Below are 19430 nucleotides of genomic sequence, written 5' to 3'. Positions count from 1 at the left end.
CTAAATTGCCCGTAGTGTTAGGTAAGGGGTAAATGTAGGGGTATGGGTGGGTTTCGCTTCGGCGGGTCGGTGTGGACTTGTTGGGCCGAAGGGCCTGTTTCCACACTGTAAGTCTAATCTAAAAAAAAGATTAGGTAGACTTAAATTGTTTACCTTAGAGCAGAAAAGACTGAGGAGGGATTTGATTGAGATGAACAAAGTTCTGATGTGAGCAGAGAGGAGGAGACCTTTTCCCCTTAGCAGAGGAATCAATACCAGAAGGTACAGTTTCAAAACAAGGAGAGGAATTGAGGGGGAAATTGAGAAGGAAACTCAGACATGGAACAACTATTATGGAACAACTATTTTGACGACCTCTTGAAAGGCCATTGCATCCAAGGCTAAGGGCCAAATGCTGGAAAATGGGATTAGAATAGGATCTTTGATGACCAGCGTGGACACGATAATCCGCATGACTTTGTAAAATCTCCCAGACTATATTACATGATGACAGGAAACCATTCCTCCTCCAGGTACACAGTCAGGACGCTGTCCACCTTTACCTGCAGTGACTGACAGACACCATCTGTACTTAAAGGTTCAGCGCTGCTTAGCTGATGTTTTTCTTTTCTGTCCGAGGATGATTATTCTGCCTTGGAATTGCGCGGCTTCAGCCTGAATGGTGAATTTTCAGCAATCGGCTATCGTCACTATGGCAACCACCACACCATCCAGCCTGGGCGAAAGAGAGATTTCAAAGACGAGTACCACCCACAAACCTTTCCGGACATGAGCATACATCTCCCGCAATACCCTGCACGACCGGCCCGGCCCTTGGAGATGGGGAGCCACGCGCCATGGACCCTGGGATATGTAGTCCTTACGTTCCTCCCGCCCAAGGCTGGCCCAAACGCAATCCGCCAACCGCAGTCGCACCTCGTGTCACGTGCCGTGATGTTGCCGCGCGCTCACCTGTGACGCACGAGGGTCGGCTCGGTCTGGGATTGGCTGGATCCCGTGAACACGCGTGGCGTTCGTGACCGTTATTCTACCCCGCCCCTCCCCCTTCGCGGACGGCCGAAGGAGACAAGATGGCGGCGAAGAGCGGAAAAAGCGGTTTTCTGTCCAAAGTGAGTCGAGTGGATGTCCTTTTCTATCCAGCAATATACGGACAAAATTATATATATTTTCCCCCCTGTTGTGAAAAGTATTTTTTCGCGAAGCCTCATTTTATCGGTCTGAGGTTTCTCTTCCACGACGGGAGTTGGGAAGAGAGAGATAAGTTGGGTGTTTTATTTTCGGGCGGTAACGGCGGACGGTCACTTGCCAGTCCGCTCCGAACGCAGCTATCTGCAGCCCCGGGTAATGGAGAAGCATCAAGCGGCACCCCGCGTCCGGGCTTCTGGCCTGGTGCCTTTCCAGATGAGCAGATGGCCGACGTGGCCTTTCGCTTCCTCAGTTACGCAGCTGTGTTCTCACGGTAAACCATAACATATGTCACTGATCCAGCCATCTGGTTCTATTCCTGATGAAGGGCTTATGCCCGAAACGTCGAATCTCCTGTTCCTTGGATGCTGCCTTACCTGCTGTGCTTTTCCAGCAACACATTTTCAGCTCTGATACCCCAGCATCTGTAGTCCTCACTTTGTCCCATCTGGTTCTATAAGCCTGACCTATCCTTAATAAAGTGTAGCTCCTGACCTCTGCAACGCGGTATGTTTACACTCTTCAAACTTGGCGGGCTCTAAGCCAGTACAGTTAAAAATAAAGAAAGTACCGATGTCGCACGTCTACCTTGAGCACTATCTTTGTGTTTGTGAGCAGAACATTTCTAAGGCCCACTAAAGCAGTACAGTGAACCTTAGAGGTGTTGCATGGTTCTGTTTTTTCTTAATATACACAGTATTTGCATATTTGAGGAAATAAAGACTTTTTTTGGTAAAATAACCATAACTATAAATGCCTGTTAATTATCTATGCCGATTGTGCCTGAATTTGCAGTATTGTTTGTCAGTACTGTACTTGCTGACATGTGCTAACCAGTCAGGTAGCATTTCAGTTTTAAAGTTCTCATCTTTGTTTTGAAATTTCTTAACTGTATCCTTCCTGTATGTAATCTCTGGTTTTGCAATCCTAATATTCCTAATTCTGGTCTCTTGAGCATCTCAAATTTTAATTACCCTGCCTTTGTTCGTTCAGTTTCTCAGGCACTAAGTTCTGTAATTTGTTCAAGTTTCTAACTTGTTTTCCTACTTTGAGGCTCTCCTTAAAGCCTGTTTATTTTCATTTATCTAAATATCTTCATCTGCGGTGGTAGCTTTTGTTTTGTAGTTGGGGTGTTCTATTACAGTTAAATGCTGAATAAATGTTGTGACAATTCATATAGTTAATTCACTCAGATCTCTCTCGCCCAGCTGGTAGAGTAACACACTGAGTATGGGAATTAAGTTGAAGATGTGCAGCAAAGGTTAGCTTCTGAGAACAGAAAAGTCAATTTCTGTTTCAGACCATTGAGGTTCCAACAAAACTCCAATGAAGGGCTTTTGCCTGAATTATCGATTCTCCTGCTCCTCGGGTGCTGCCTGACCTGTTGTGCTTTTCCAGCAAATACCACACTTGACTCATCTGCAGTCCTCCCTTTTCCCTAGGGCTGCATATATATGCATTCACAGGAGTAGGTCATTGGCTTTTTGAGGTTGACCTGTCATTTAAGACCAAGGCTGCTCATTTTGTTTTGAATTCCACATCTTCATTTGCCCTTGTAATGTTTGATTTCCCCGATTTAAAAGAATTAATATTTTTAAGGCCGAGGTAGATTCAATAAATGCCTCCAGCATCTTCTGGAGCAGTGTGCTGAAGTTGCACAACCCTCAGAAACAAATCTTTTCTGTTCTAAAAGGATAATCTCTCAGTTTAGTGTCCCCTTGTTTGTTTCAAACATTTTCAGATACTGAAGAAGGCACTTTATTTCTTGGTTTCAGTGATATGAATTTTAACAAATTACGTGCAGAGTTATAAACTTGAGCTAGCAATTCTATTTAGTGATATCGTTAAGTTTGCAATTTTCCTGTTATTCAGTTTCAGAATTTTGCTTAATATATTTGTCCTCTTCTGCTCAGCCAGTAGTCTTTAGGTCTGGGCTGTTGGAAAACTCAAATCGAGGAACAAGCAATTTGCTGAGCAGGAGAATAAATAAAATTGAAGCACACTACTGAAAATGAGTGGATGCATGACAAACTGAACAACTGAACCAGCAAAGAAGTTGCTTTTAAGAAACATAATTGGGGGGGTTTAAGGCTGGTGTTATGGTGAGTGAGACAGTGTTTAGGGGGCGGGTAACTGGAGGCATCAAGAAAAGCCATGGACAGGGTTCATCAGAGATGTTAACACATTAAGAAACGCCATTTGAGATATTACCCCCTTTCTTAAAACAGTGGGGATGAAAGTGTCATCCATTAAATGTCAAAACTTAATGATCATTTATAATAGGGAAACAACTACTCTCACTGAAGCAATAATGGGGATCCTGAATCTTATCAAAAAGAAAGGGGATGGCTGAAAAGATAGAATGCTATCACGAGCAGTGGATTTTTTTAAAGTGGAATATTTCTAAAGGAAACAGATACATTTTGTCAAGAGCATATGAGAAGAAGCCAGGTGAATGTGACTAAATGGGTAGCTCTTTTAAATAATCTGCCCTGCTGTGATGGGCTGATTTTGTTTCTGGGTCTCACTTTTTCCTAGTGGAAGATCGATGACAAGCCAATTAAGATTGACAAGTGGGATGGTGCAGCTGTGAAAAATGCCTTGGACGATGCTGCTAAAAAGGTAAGATAATAGCAGAATAGAATCTTTGCCATTTGTTTACAGCTAATTGCATCCCCTGCCAAACCAGGGCAATCCTCTAATCATTACACATTAGGTTTGAAGTAGTAAGATAACCTATTTTTACTGATAACTTTGTTTTATTTGGGGGTTTATTACCTCTGTTGGCTACATGGCTGGTTTGCAATGCAGAGTGAGGCCGACAACGCAGATTTAATTCCCTTACTGGCTGAGGTCACTGCAAAATCTCTGCTTTCTCCACCTTGCCTCCCTTCTGAGATGTGGAGACTGTTGGCTATTCTTACCACCAGTTGTCTCTTAAGAACAAAAGGGGGGGGGCGGGTGGGGGAAAGAAGCTTCTTGCTATCCATCCTGACTATATCTCTCATGATTTTATAGACCTCAGTCAGATACCCCCTCAACCTCCTTTCTAATGAAAATAATCCTAATCTCCTCAACTTCATAGCTAGTGCCGTCCATACCAGGCAGCATTCTGGTGAACCTCCTCTGCGCCCTCTCCAAAGCATCCACATCCCTTTGATAATGCAGTGACCAGAACTGTACACAGTATCCCATATGCAGCCAAACCAAAGTTCTCTTGTTATTGAGAGCAGCTTGTGGTCCTCTGGAGCTTTGCCGACTTCCACTTCATTGATATTGTAATGTGGTTGCAATATTTACTCTTGCTATTGGTGTATCGGGAGTAGATGCTCATCAGTAATTGTCCAAATATACTTAGTATCTTTCTGATGGAAGTCATTGTCTTGAAGCCTTAACTCTGTTTCTATCTGCAGGTGTTGCCTGGCCTGCTGCATACTTTTCAGCATTTACTGTTTTATCTCTTTATTGTGTATATATGTTAAGTTCTTTTCCTGATCTTTCGCATGCAAGGTGCACACACCAACCTCTGGGAACTGTTCAAGTTTATCACAGCCTGTACAAGCTAGGTGACCTCTTTGACACACTTTGCAGCATGCAAAGTCGAGTCAAATGAGCCCCAAACAAAGGAAACACATCCCCTTTATACAGGCTAGTTGGTAATGCTTGCGGGTACCCTGACCACCTGATGAAGGAACAGCACCTTGAAAGCTAGTGCTTCCAAATAAACCTGTTGGGCGATAACCTGGCAATGTGTGTTTTCTAACTTTGCCCAAATGAAGTGTGGGTCATCCACATTCCTGCATGCATGTCCCCCCCCACTCACTTCCAGAATCTTCAGCTTCTTGGAGAAAGACAGTACAGTATAACCCTTTAACATTACAGTCATGTCCAGAGATTTAATCTTGAACATAAATTTGCTCTTGATTCAATAATTTTCATCACTTTTATTTCTTGTTAGGTCCTTTTGGAGAAGTACGGGTATGAGGAGAATTATGGACTGATCGATGGGCGACTCCTCATTTGCACAATTTCCTGTGTCTTTGCAATAATTGCACTTATTTGGGACTACATGCACCCTTTTCCTGAGTCGAAGAGTGTCCTTGCAGGTTGTGTCCTTTCATATCCTTTCTATATAGTAGTGAACAGTTACGAACAAACAGTGCCGATACAATCATTGAAGTAGCGGAGGAAAAGGTGGGAGATGGTGTCAGTGTAGCTGCGGAAGATGGACTGTTCCACATATCCTACGAAGAGGCAGGCATAGCTGGGGCCCATGCGGGTGCCCATAGCTACTCCTTTAGTTTGGAGAAAGTGGGAGGATTGGAAGTTGTTCAGAGTGAGGGCCAGTTCAGTCAGTCGAAGGAGGGTGTCAGTGGAAGGGTACTGGTTGGTACGGCGGTAAAGGAAGAAGCAGAGGGCTTTGTGATAGGGGAAGGAGATGTACAGGGACTGGATGTCCATGGTGAAGATAAGGCATTGGAGACCGGGGAAGCGAAAATCATGGAGGAGGTGGAAGGCGTAGGTGGGGAGTTCTTGGACTAAGGGGGGCAGGACCATGTCGAGGTATGCAGAGATGAGTTCGGTCGGGCAGGGGCAGGCTGAGACAACAGGTAGGTCAGGGAAGTCAGGTTTGTGGATTTTGGGCAGGAGGTAGAAACGGGCGGTGCAGGGTTGTGGGACTATGAGGTTGGAGGCGGTGGATGGGAGATCCCCTGAAATGATGAGGTTATGGATGGTCTGGGAGATAATGGTTTGGTGGTGGGAGGTGGTGTCATGGTCAAGGGGGCAGTAGGAGGTGTCCGCGAGCTGGCGTTTAGCCTCAGCGGCGTAAAGGTCGGTGCACCAAACTATACCGTGCCTCCCTTGTCTGCAGGTTTGATAGTGAGGTTGGCATTGGAACGGAGGGAGTGATTAGATTACTTACAGTGTGGAAACAGGCCCTTCGGCCCAACAAGTCCACACCGACCCGCCGAAGCGCAACCCACCCATACCCCTACAGATACCCCTTACCTAACACTACGGGCAATTTAGCATGGCCAATTCACCTCACCCACACATCTTTGTGACTGTGGGAGGAAACCGGAGCACCCGGAGGAAACCCACGCAGACACGGGGAGAACGTGCAAACTCCACACAGTCAGTTGCCTGAGGCGGGAATTGAACCCAGGTCCCTGGCGCTGTGAGGCAGCAGTGCTAACCACTGTGCCACCGTGCTGCCCCGAGTGGAGGGCTGCACGTTCCAAGGGTGAGGTTGGAGTGGGTGAGAGGGGTGGAGAGGTTGAGGCGGTTAATGCCGCAGCAGTTAACTTAGTCTACAGCTTGGTTTTAAAAATAAGGTGATTTTAAAATTGTTGCTGCATCTCAAAATATTTAATTGGAGAGAAATGCAGACTTGATGTTGGCAGTGCCTTTGGACTCCTGAAAGAGGTTGAGAAGGTTTCCACTCCAGTGATCTGATGACCTGTGTGTATATTAGGCTGCACCAGTTTGTGATGTCTGTCCTGACCCTATCAATGTCAAGGTTCAAGGGAAATTCCCCAATGTATTGTGATGGGCATGATGGAAGGGCAGTTTCACCCCAAATGTTCGAAATTTAGTTTACTAGCCTGCCACCTTTCTACATTGTTGGCGATAAGAAAATTTTTGGTCTCGGACTAATTCTGAATCATTTTCCATATGGCTGGCAATAAAATTTATCTCATTCTTTTGCTTCATTTACAGAATCTTATAGCATAGGAAAAATGGCGTTTGTACCATGGAATTTCTGCAGAGTCTTTGAAAAGAACCCTTCAATTAGCTGAATTGCTTGCAGTCAGCTTGCTCTTTCTCTGTAGCCATGAGAAATCCATTTTGATTCTGTTTCAACCACTTTAAGAAAAGCCATAAAAATCTTTGCCATGTCCTCTCAGCAGAACTGCCACTTGAAGTTTAGGTCTTGTGTGTGACAACATTGATTCTGTAGACTGAGATAGTTTAGGAAAATCAGTGAGGTTTTTAATTCTCTTGTAGGATGTGGGCATCACTGGATGGCCAGCATTTGTTACTTACCTCTAATTGCCCACGAGAAATGATTATCTAAGAAATGTGGAACAAGTACGGTGGCACAGTGGTTAGCACTGCTGCCTCACAGCGCCTGTAGACCTGGGTTCAATTCCCGACTCAGGCGACTGACTGTGTGGAGTTTGCACATTCTCCCCGTGTCTGCGTGGGTTTCCTCCGGGTGCTCCGGTTTCCTCCCACAGTCCAAAGATGTGCGGGTCAGGTGGATTGGCCAAGCTAAATTGCCCGTAGTGTTAGGTTAGGGGTATGGGTGGGTTGCGCTTCGGCGGGTCGGTGTGGACTTGTTGGGCCGAAGGGCCTGTTTCCACACTGTAAGTCTAATCTAATCTGTAAAAAAAGTAGTAAATGGCGATGTAAGAGAACTAGTGGTCTGGTGAGAGGGTGGTATCAAAGGAAATCAGTACTGGTAAGAAAGTTGTGCTGGGGAAATAAATAAGTTTAACGGATGACCAATCACCAAGGTCTAAATCTATATGTAGTAAAGGAAGTGACACTGGGAACAGTGGATGTACTGATGGTCATCTTCCAAAATTCTATAGACCTTGGAGTAGTTCTTACAGATTGGAGGTTGATGAATGTGTCTTTACTATTGAAAAGGGCGAGTTGAGGAAAAAATAAAATTACAGATGTTAGCCTGACATCAGTCCTGGGGAGAATGAAAGTTTGTTATAAAAGAAACAATGACAGAACATTTGGAAAACATTAATAGGACTTATGAAAGGCAAATCATGCTGAACAAATTAGATTAGATTCCCTACATTGTGGAAACAGGCCCTTTGGCCTAACAAGTCCACACCGACCCTCTGGAGTAACTCACTCCCCTTAGAATAATGCACTTAACACTTCAGACAATTTAGCATGGCCAGTTCACCTGACCTGCACATCTTTGGACTGTGGGAGGAAACCGGAGCACCCGGAGGAAACCCACACAGACACTGGGAGAATGTGCAAACTCCACACAGATGGTTGCCCAAGGCTGGATTTGAACCTGGAACCCTGGTGCTGAGAGGCAGAAGTGCTAACTACTGACCCGCCGTGCTGCCCCTCTTTTGGAGTTTTTTGAGATTGTAACTAGTAAAATGGATAAGGGAGTGCATTTGGATTTTCAGATGGCTTTTGATAAGGTTCCTCAGAAGAGCAAAGTTAAGACACATGGGGTGGGATAATGTACGTGTTTGGATAGAGGATTAGTTGACAGACAGGAAACAGTGTGAAAATAAATTGTTTCCTCCAAGTGACAGACAGTGACTACCAGAAGGATCAGTGATTGGGGGCTCAGCCAGTCATAATATATACATAACTTGCATGAGGTAACCAGATTCAACATTTCCAAGTTTGCTGATAACGTAAAATTGGGTAATGTTGACAGAAGGAGGCTTCAATGTGATTTAAACAAGTTGAGTGGGTAAACAGTGCTGGTGCAGTTCAAAGCTAATTATGAACTTAAGCATTTTGATGTGGAAAACAGCAAGGAGAAGGGTATTATAGGGATTTAGATATCCTTAAATACCAGTCAGTGAAAGCAGACAAACAAGTGCAGCAAGCAATTAGGGAAGAAATTGTATTTTGCAAGAGAAATTGAGTTTAAGGGCAGAGATGTTAGGGCCTCAGTGAGAAGTTTTGGTATCCCTACCCAAGAAAGGATATACTTGGTATTCGATGGAGTGTGCAGCAGAGGTTCGTTCACTAGGCTGATACTGGGGTGGCAGGGCTGTCCTTTGAGGAGAGATTTTGATTGACTGGCTTGTATTCACTAGAGCTGAAAAATGTGTTGCTGGAAAAACGCAGCAGGTCAGGCAGTGTCCAAGGAGCAGGAGAATCGATGTATCAGGCATAAGCCCTTCTTCAGGAATGAAGGTGTGCCAAGCAAGCTAACGGGCTAATGCCTGAAACGTCGATTCTCCTGCTCCTTGGATGCTGCCTGACCTGCGCTTTTCCAGCAACACATTTTTCAGCTCTGATCTCCAGCATCGGCAGTCCTCACTTTCTCTTAGCTGTATTCACTAGAGCTCGAGGTCAGAGTCAAGATTAGAGTGGTGCTGGAAAAGGACAGTAAGTCAGGCAGAATCAGAGGAGCAGGAAAATCGGTATTTTGGCCAAAAGCACTTCATCAGGAATTGTATTCACAAAATTCTAGAAGGATGAGAGGGGATCTAATTGAAACATATGACATTCTACCAACGCTGGACAGACTAAGTGCAGAGAGGATGTATTCCTTGGTTGGGAGTCTAGAACTAGGCGGCAAAGTCTTAGATATGAGGTAGACAGTGTCGGCCTGAGATAATAAATTTCTTCACTCGAGTATTGTGCATGTGGAATTCTGCACCTCAATGTTGGAGGCCAAGTCACTGAATATTTTCAAGAAAGAACCATATGTTTTTAGACTTTAAAGACAACCATGGATATGTGGAGAAAGCAGGAATATGGCATTGAGAGAGGATTGGCTTTGATCCTATTCAGCAAGTATTTCATATCTTATTTGAGTAGATCATTCAACTTTTCCAGCATGTTCGGACATTCAATAAGAAAGTGACTTCTCTAATTATACACATGCAAGTGGTGCTAAAATCTCTGGTTTTCTTTAACATATCTATACCTATTTTGTTATGATGGGGATTCTTACGTTTTATACCTCTTACAAAGAAAGAAGCATATTTTTAATTGCCATACAGAAAGACCCAGCTGGATTGGATCCCGGTGACATCTGGCAACTCTCGTCATCTCTGCGGAGGTATTGAATTGATTTTCTCTTTTTGACAAGTTCATTTTAATCTCAAACTATTTAATTATTTCAGTTGATAATTTTGGTTGAATACAATGATACTGAGCAGTTGGAGGTAGCCCTGTTTGACGGAACAGACTAGTCTCATACTTGTTCTTTGAGGCTGAAAGGTTCAGCAAATGCACCAGAATCTTTCATATTGCTGGGCGTTGGCTGTGCCGCTGTGGTTGGTCACTGGCCACCAATATTTTAACAAGCAGCTCATAGCTTATTTATAGAGATGAGGGGTTTCAGAGCTGATTTGTCTGGCCAACCATTGAAAGATTAACCACATGCCCCTGCACCAACAGTCTTTACTGAAAGTTGTTTGTGGGAATAATTGCAAAGTACTAACTGATTTTGAATTATTTTCTCACTTTTATTTTGCATATTATTAATTTCTGCTGTTTTAGGTTTGATGATCAGTACACCTTGAAGATGACTTTCATTGATGGGCGAACCAACCAGGAGCGGGAGAGGGAGTTCACCAAGTCTCTCGAGTACTTCTTTGATGAGTCTGGGACCCTGGTTATGGATTTGTTTGAGGTGGAAGTGTCCAAGCTTCATGATTCCTTGGGGAAGAAGAAAAAAATTAAATAAGAACGTGTGCTTCTTTGCATTATGTTGTATTGCTGAGATAATGCTTGCAAAGAAAAGGGGAGAAAAAAAAACACTTTGTGGAAATATCTTTGTTATGATTGCACCCTCTTCAACACTGATTCTCCTTTGGGTTGGAGGAGCACTTCACATTTTCCAAATTCGTTCAGCCGCAGCAACTTGCATTTATACAATGCCTTCAGCTTTGTGGAAGGGTCAGATGTGATGCCACAACTTCAACTGGTCTGGTCCAACCTTAGACTGTCTCCACTGAAAAATGATGGATTTGGTGCCTAGGAATTGGAGTTTGTGGATGGGCAAAAGGGTTTTCGTGTTCCAATATAGTTAGAGGACTGGCTGTAAGGGATAGCAAGGATGCATTCTTGGAAAATATAGATGTTCAAATACAGACTACCATCTTGAGAAAATACAGTGCAACCTTCCTACTGCTGTGACACATACTATTTATTCCTTGCACATGAAGTTTTGTCAACAACTACTATCCTTTGTTAATATCCATCATTCCGGGGAGCTGTAACAGAGGGGACAATGAACCAGTTTTGGTCTTTCAGTTGAGATTGTTGACTTGTGCCAGATACCACAGAGCAATCAACCCTTTGGAGTTGTGCTCACTTTGAGTAGGGAGTTAGAGGAATTTGTTGACTGGACTGTTTGATGTCATGAGCTGTGCACTTTGTTAGGCAGAAGTGGACTTTGGCCAGTATCTCAGGATTGATTTTCCAATGGGCTGTGTAGGTCCAAATTGTAATCTGCTGGGATGATGTTTGAAGGGGGCTGTCTTGTGGACAAATTCTTAACAATGTTTCTAGCCCATTTGCACTAAAATAATGAGCAGTGAGCTAGAGAATGAACCAGTGCAGCTACTGCATATTGTCCCTCAGTGACTCCAAGGACATGGGTCTGGTGAGGTTAAGCTTCAGTGTATCAGAATCTGTAATTCCAGTGATGGTAGATGAGTTCAAACTATCACTGCTGTCAATTTCTTCTGCTCTTCAAAATAGTGCTGTTCCAAGAATGGCAATGGAATTTTCTTTCTAACATCTAGCTGGTGGACATCCCACTTTACAGATGTCATCTCTTGTCAGTGCCAAGCTGTATTGGTATTACTGATTCCCACCTGGAGATTAAGCCTAATCAAACTTTAGCAACAGTGTTTTCAGAAGAGAATTGATCTCAACAAAGTGACATGTCTACTTAACTAACACTGCACACATCTTTATAGATGCTGGTTACATGTTTTGGGAGGAAGCGCAGAAACTCTGTTTGCATTGTTCAGTTCCTTTATTCTAGAATGCTTATTCTGGTTATCTTTAAAGTTTCACACAGCAAACCTTCGGCAAGTTAGAGTCAAAGCAATTGTATTTTTATACCCTCCACTCTAAATTGTTCTGATATTGATCAAATAAAATAGAACAAGGCAGTGGGCAAGCAGTTGGCTGCCTCTATTTAGGGGAAATGTCTAAGATTTATTGTGGGGTGCTTGTGACCCTATCCCAGGCAGCGGTAATCAGTGTCTTCGGTCTCTTGTGTTCTGCCTAAAATCTTGTCAAAGTGTAGATCGGCCTGTAATGACTCTAAAGAAACTTGCCCTTCAATGCTGAATGGTGTAATGAGTGAAAGTGAGCGTATTTGTGGAGCAGCATTGTCCCTTCGTGTGTCCTTTGGGGAAAAAAGTCTCAGAAACGTGTTCATCTACACAGCCCCTTTTGTGACTTCGGATTTCTCAAAGGTGCTCAACAGCCAGTGAAAGTACTCTTTTGAAGGGCTGTCTTGACAGAATGTGGGGAAATATGGCATCCAGTTTGTAGATGATGGAGCAGTGATTTATGTATGAAGTGAGGCTGTATCCTGAAGTTATCAACTTGTGAATATATTTTTGTGAAATACTAATTTAAATTTGTTTCAAATAATCCAATCAAATGTCACAATTTGTAATGGTGCACATTCTCCAGGTAAAACGTGCAAATTACATTGGAACAGGAGTTCCAAAAAGGTTCCTCTGATTAACTAATGTAAATTCAGTAGCTGTAGTAGACAGCTTCTTCAAACAAGAGTTCCAGATAGGAGGCTGAGTATGATGTAGTGACTGGCTCATCTTTCAAGACACAAGTCAAAAAGTAATACTGTATATGTTCTGCTCCCTGAATCGGTGCAGTTACAACAAAACTCGATTTAATATGAAGCTGTCTGATCAACGCATCTAACAAAATTGAACAATGATTGCATTGTGCATAATCTAAAGAATGCAATCAACAACAGATCGAAATGTTGTTCATTCCTCAAGCCCCCTTGATGGGCAAAGGCACTGAAGCAGAGAATACCATTGTCTGTGTTGCCCCACCAGGTCTGTCATCGTTTTGATCTGGCTATTTGCTGAAGCTAGCTCTGAAGCATTCTATCTCTGCCATTGAGTGCTTGGACCATAAATAATATGTCCTTAGGAGATTATGGTAGATCTTGAACTATTGGTAGCTGTTAGGTACAATATTTGATTTTGAGAGACCACTTTGAGTTGAGAATCATCTATATTCGTATTAGACTGAAGTTACACACTGTACCAAAGTGTATAGATATATTTTATGACCGTCTGACAGCTTCAAAGATATTTTACTGATAGATTTTTTTTCAAACTGCCCTGTTGGAGATTTGAACTTTTCCAATGAACAGCTACTCCTGTAATATGACATTCCACCCTTTTGGGAGTGGAAAAAGGTTATAAGTGTGAATATTGGTTGTATCTGGCTTTGAGGAGAAAGTGAGGTCTGCAGATACTGGAGATCAGAGCTGAAAATGTGTTGCTGGAAAAGCGCAGCAGGTCAGGCAGCATCCAAGGAACAGGAGATTTGATGTTTCGGGCACATTCCTGAAGAAGGGCTTATGCCCGAAATGCCGAATCTCCTGTTCCTTGGATGCTGCCTGACCTGCTGCGCTTTTCCAGCAACACATTTTCAGCTGTATCTGGCTTTGGTCTATTAGAAACTGTTGAAATCAAATCTACTTCATTCACTGGTAATTTTAATGTTATTGTTTATAATTTGTGAAAGTTAGTGATTATCCTATAAGAACTTGCTTTGGCATTGCATCTTTACACAGGAAACTATCCTGTGCACTTTACAGGACAATGGATTGAGCTATCAAGCTGATGTTAGCACATATGACCAGGGTTTTATGAATGGTGATGATTCAAGTTGGAATTGTACCATTTGTTTTATGTTGCCCGTGCATATTCTTTCTACCAAAATTAATTACTTCGTAATTCACTGCACTAAATTTCAACAGCCACACATCTGTTCATTTTATCAACTGCTCTGTATTATCCTCATAGTTCACAATACAAATTTTCAACAGTATTGCCCTCATGAACCGATCTATTACTTTTCAAAAAGAAACTAAAGGAAGTTAGCTAAACACAATTTGCTGGATGTCTTGTCTTTTTGAACTTAATACTCCGTAACATGGTGCTCATTTACCTTCACAACGGTTGGATTTTACATTTGTATAAACTGCACAGGCCACCAAACTCGGTCTTCATAATTCAGTAGCGAATGGATATCCTCACTGAGCTTGACCTTCCAATTGCAAATTTATTGGGGTGTGATCACAACTTCGATTCCCAAGTGTGAGCTTGGTAAAGGTAAGGACCAACATAGGGTAAATCCTACTGAGAGCGAGTAGTAGTTAGTTTTCAGTGTAAGTAAACCAAAGTGGCACTCAGCAGGCAAAAGCAACTTGATCAGTATTTCTCAGGGCCAAACTGCTTCCTCGTAATATGAGGAAAAAGCAAGAAAAAGTTCCCCAAAATTTGTATATTTCATCTCCCTAGCCAGCTGGTAAAGATTCAGTAGTTGTTATAAGTCAGTTTCCAAAACACTAATGTGTATAAGCCATCAATGGCATGTGGGATATGAGCACCTCCCTAGCAAAGAAATGGTGTAGACCTGAGAGAATAACTGCTTGCTAGACAAAGCCTAGATAATGTCCCAAACAACACTCACTATTCCTTGATATGTCCTGGCCAATCAATAGTATAGGTCAAGTAGAGGTGTTGGTATACAGTAGGTAGGAGGTTGCCCTGGGTGTCTTCAACATTGACAGTGAACACTATGAAGTCTCTTGACATCAGGTTAAACATGGACAAGGCTATCTCCTGGTGATCATCACATTGTGTACTCTGTTGACTATGAGACCAAGAGCATCACTGCTTTTTGTTATATATAATGTATAGGTATGGTTTGTAAGTTTGCAAACGACACTAAAATTGGCGACGTAGTGGACTGAAGACAGTGTATGTTTGAGTAGAATGGGAGCTTAATTAGATGGGCGGAGGAATGGCCAGTGGGATTAGTTTAGGATATCTAGTTAGCATGGATGAGTTGGACCATTTCTGCTAGTCTGTTTCTCTACTGTATAATTCTCTGACTCTGACTGATGAATCCATACTCCTCCGTGCTCCTATTAAGCATTGAGGGTGGCAGGGTTGTAGAATGTACTTTTGGTGATGGATACAGAAATCCCCACCCAGATTAGCTTGACAGCAGCACTACTGATCAACCTGATTGAATCTGTGCTGTATAACTCTATTAGTGATTCCTGATGAAGGGCTTATGCCCGAAACGTCGAATTTCCTATTCCTTGGATGCTGCCTAACCTGCTGTGCTTTAACCAGCAACACATTTTCAGCTGTATAACTCTATTACTCTATAATGAGGGAGAATCATATCCAACCTGATCCTCAGTAATCTGCCTGCAAAAATGAATCTTATCTATGCCAATATTGCTATGAGTGACCACCGGACCATCCTTGTGGAAACTATGCTCTATGTTGTGTGTCACTATCACCATGAAAAATGGTAACTGAACAGATCTAACTATTCAAGACCAAACAGAATAAGCAGCAACTCATACACCGAACTAAGTGACCCTGCATTCAATGGTTTAGATCTAAGCTCTGCAGTGCTACCTTATCATTCGATACCTATGACTACAAAATTTATTTATCTCTGATTTTAGACTAACAATTGATCTACCATCAACTGCCATTTTAAGGGAGTTCCAAACTGCTAGTACCCTATTGGGGGGGAAGTGATGGTGCAGCAGTATTATTGTGAGATCATTGAGCGAGAGACTCGGGTAATAGTCTGAAGGTCTGGTTTCGAATCCTGCTGTGCAGCTTATGGAATTAAATTTCAATAAAAATCTGGAATCAAATGTCTGATGACCATGCAATTGTTGCCAGTTGTTGGGAAAATTCCCAACTGGGGTAAAAAGTGAGGTCTGCAGATGCTGGAGATCACAGTTGAAAATGTGTTGCTGCTTAAAGCACAGCAGGCCAGGCAGCAACACATTTTCAACTCAAACAAAATTCCCATCTGGTTGACCAATACTCTTGGGAAGGAAACTGCTGGCCTACATGTGACTCTAGACCCACAGCAATTTTCCATGATATGTATTGATGGAAAGAAATTAAAGCAGAAAGGTTTTGCCTGCTACAAATGGGGTACTCATATACCATTGCTAATATGGAGGGGAGGGAAATGGGTGGGGGGGGGGCAAGTTCACATCCCAATGTTAATATGGAGGGGAAGTGAATGGGGATTCGCATCCCTATGCTAAAATGGAGGGAAGTAAGACAATGGGATAGGGAGGCAGTTAACGGGGTTGGAGCCAGGGCTATTAGTCCTGTCTGGAAAGGACAAAGGTCTTGTCTAGGCTTTCTTGCATGGAATGGGGGAATCCACATGTGTGCATTGAAAGAGTACAGGCTTTCAGTTGCTGTTGCAGTAAGTCCTTTGGTAGTGGGATTTTTGGCTCTAAAGGTCCCAATGTGCCCTGAAAAAGAAGTAAAGCACATTGTAACTTCCTCATTACCAGATCTTGTGAACGAATAAAATAGTTAAAAATCACAGGCATCCTCCATCATTAATAAACAGTTGTAGCCATGCATAGCATCTGCAAGATGCGCTGCAGAAATTCATGAAAGGTTCTTACACAGCTCCTTCCAAACACACCCCTTCTAGAAAGCCCCATATATCTTACAGCAGACATATGAGAACATCACCCCCTGCAATCCCCTTCCAAGCATTTCACCATCCTGACTTGGAAATATATTGCTGTTCCTTCAGTTTTGCTGGGTCAAAATCCTGGAATTCCCTCCCTAACAGTTTTGTGGGTCTATTACAGCACATTGACTGCAGTGGCTCAAGAAGGCTGCTCACCACTATCTTTCTCAAGGGCAACTAGTGATGGGCAGGAAATGCTGACCAGCCAACAATGCCCACAAGTGAATATAAAAGTGAGACTTGTCTACTCCAGGAAGGTTAGCTCAAGGATACTGTGGGGATACTTAGACTCCAATAATTCAAGAAGGCAGCTCACACCAACTTCCCAAGAGCAACTAAGGATGAACAACGAATGCTGACATAGCTAGCAATGCCCCCATCCCATGAATGAATAAAATAAATAACAAAATAGATATAAAACTGTTCTAAAGAAAGGTCACTCGATTTGAAATGTTAATTCTGCTTTCTTTCCTCAGATATTTCCAGACCTCCTCAGTTTTTCCAGAAATTTCTGGTTTTGTTTATAAAACTGTTCTTCCTTTGGAGTCTCCCTCTAATTGAACCACACTTTATAGCTCTCACTGTCTTGTTGCACCTGTCTCCCTCCCTTGCAGATTCTCTCTTTCTCTCCTTATAGTTTCCTTCCCCTGCTGTTTCTCCCACTGTTTTACAGCTTCCTTTCCTGCTGTCCTCCTTCATCCTTCCTACACTAGATATCTGCTTTCACCTATTCCCAATACCCTCCCCCTCTCTCTGTCTCCTTCAAACTTCATCCCTAAGCCTTACCCCTTCACTCTCCCCAGCCTAGCAACGTGTTTATCCAGTTTGGCCCTGAACCCCCTTTACCGCTATTACTGCTTTGCCACTCTGTCTCTCCATAATCTCTTCAGACAGAAAACCTTCCAAAGATATCTCTGATTTTCTAATTTTAGCTTCTGGAGCACCACCAATTCTAATCAGTTCACTACTGTGCCTTTTGCTGTCTGAGTCCTAACTTTTAGAACTCCTTCCACAAACCTCACCATTTCTGTACATCCCTTTCCTACTTTAAAACAGAAAATAATCTCCTTGACAAAGCTTTAGGAGATCAACCTGAACATCTTATTCTGATCAATGTCAGATTTCCTTTTTTAAACCATCCTTGGGCCATTTTATTATGTATAAAGTGCTGTTTAACAAAAATGGGTAAAAACAAGGACTGCAGATGCAGGGAAACTAGATTCTAGATTAGAGTGGTGCTGGAAAAGCACAGCAGTTCAGGCTGCATCCGAGGAGCCGGAAAATCAACGTTTCGGACAAAAGCTGTTCATCAGGAATGGAGCTCTCTTCATGATGAAGGCTTTTGCCTGAAACGTTGATTTTCTTGTTTAACAAAAATGTATGAAATAGTTCTCTAAGGCCTATTATTAAATCATTTGCCTGTAGAGGGCACCCATGCTACACAGAGAAGTGGCTTATATGAAAACCAAACCAGAAGCCACTCACTAGGGCTGGGAGAAAATTAGGTCTGCAGATGCTGGAGATCAGAGTCGCGAATGTATTGCTGAAAAAGAACAGCAGATCAGGCAGCATCCATGGATCAGGAAAATCGACGTTTCAGATCAGATCCCTTCATCAGGAATGTCGGTCCTCATGGATGGAAATGGAGAGGACTAGGAAGGGGAGGGAGGTGTCAGATGATCCAGGTGAATTTGAGATCAGGGTGGAATGTGTTTGTGAAATTAATGAACTGTTCGACCTCCTGGTGGGTGCACGAGGTGGCGCTGATGCAGTCATCAATGTAACAGAGGAAGAGGTGGGGAGTGGTGCCGGTGTAACTTTGGAAGATGGACTGTTCTACGTCACCGACAAAGCTAGGGCCCACATGGGTCCCCTTGGTTACCCCCTTTGTCTGGAGGAAATGGGAGGACTGGAAGGAGAAATTGTTGAGAGTGAGGACAGTTCAGCCAAATGAATGAGAGTGTCAGTGAAAAGGTACTGTTGGGGACGTCATGAGAGGAAGAAATGGAGGGCTTGGAGGCCCTGGTCATGGCAGATGGAGGTGTAGAGGGACAGGATGTCCATGGTGAACGTGAGGAACTGAGGGCCGGGGAAACAGAAGTCTTGGAGGACGTGGAAGGCGTGGATTGTGTCCCAAATGTATGTGGGGGGTTCCTGGACCAGGGAGGATAGGACTGTATCGAGGTTGGTGGAGATGAGTTTGATGGGGCAGGAGCAGACTGAGATGATAGGTCGGCCGGGGTAGTCAAGCTTGTGGATCTTGAGTAGGAGGTAGAATCAGGTGGTTTGGGATTCCCAAACAATGAGGTTGGAAGCTGTGGGTGGGAGATCCCCTGAGACAATGAGGTTGGAGATGATGGTTTGGTGATGGGAGGGTGAGGTCATGGTCGAGGGGATGGTACGAGATGTTTTCGCGTTGGTATCTGGCTTCAACGTTGTAGAGGTCAATGTGCCAAATTACCACTGCACCCCCTTTATCCGCTGTTTTGATGGTGAGGTTGAGGTTGGAGCGGAGGGCTGTGTGTTGTGAGGGCGAGAGGTTGGAGTGAGTGAGGCGGTTGGACAGGTTCAGGCGGTCGATGTCACGGTAGCAGTTTGAAGTAAAGAGGTCAAGGGCAGGTAGCAGGCCAGCACGGGGTGTCCAGGTGGATGTGATGTGTTGGAGGTGGGAGAAGGGGTCTTGGGTGATTGGGCGGGTGTCTTGGTTACAAAAGTAGGCGCGGAGGGGGCAGAAGAAACATTCAAGG

At 43.5% G+C, this 19430-nt stretch overlaps 1 protein-coding gene across 2 annotated transcripts; it reads left to right on the top strand.

The window, feature by feature from the left end:
• The first annotated feature begins 1017 nt into the window (after positions 1 to 1017).
• Positions 1018 to 14037, top strand: spcs2 (signal peptidase complex subunit 2). Of its 2 annotated transcripts, none has more exons than XM_060826367.1 (5): positions 1018 to 1109; positions 3724 to 3807; positions 5144 to 5304; positions 9842 to 9976; positions 10420 to 14037. In XM_060826367.1, exons 1-5 carry the CDS (start codon positions 1071 to 1073, stop codon positions 10604 to 10606), a joined length of 606 nt encoding a protein of 201 aa, XP_060682350.1. In that variant the 5' UTR covers positions 1018 to 1070; the 3' UTR covers positions 10607 to 14037. The 2 variants fall into 2 exon arrangements, with proteins under 2 accessions (XP_060682350.1, XP_060682351.1); XM_060826368.1 differs by having other exon boundaries at positions 1028 to 1109; positions 3727 to 3807.
• The last annotated feature ends 5393 nt before the right edge of the window (positions 14038 to 19430 follow it).

Source organism: Hemiscyllium ocellatum, chromosome 6 (genome assembly GCF_020745735.1).
Source record: "Hemiscyllium ocellatum isolate sHemOce1 chromosome 6, sHemOce1.pat.X.cur, whole genome shotgun sequence".
Taxonomy (NCBI): domain Eukaryota; kingdom Metazoa; phylum Chordata; class Chondrichthyes; order Orectolobiformes; family Hemiscylliidae; genus Hemiscyllium; species Hemiscyllium ocellatum.
The sequence above is the reverse complement of the archived record's forward strand: the minus strand, read 5'-3'. Positions and strand labels throughout refer to the sequence as shown.

Excerpts from the sequence above, each read along its gene's own strand:
- spcs2 (XM_060826367.1), top strand. The coding sequence starts at position 1,071 with ATGGCGGCGAAGAGCGGAAAAAGCGGTTTTCTGTCCAAA. Across the intron at positions 3,808-5,143 it reads TGGACGATGCTGCTAAAAAG|GTCCTTTTGGAGAAGTACGG; the intron begins GTAAGATAATAG and ends ATTTCTTGTTAG. Across the intron at positions 9,977-10,419 it reads CTCTCGTCATCTCTGCGGAG|GTTTGATGATCAGTACACCT; the intron begins GTATTGAATTGA and ends CTGCTGTTTTAG.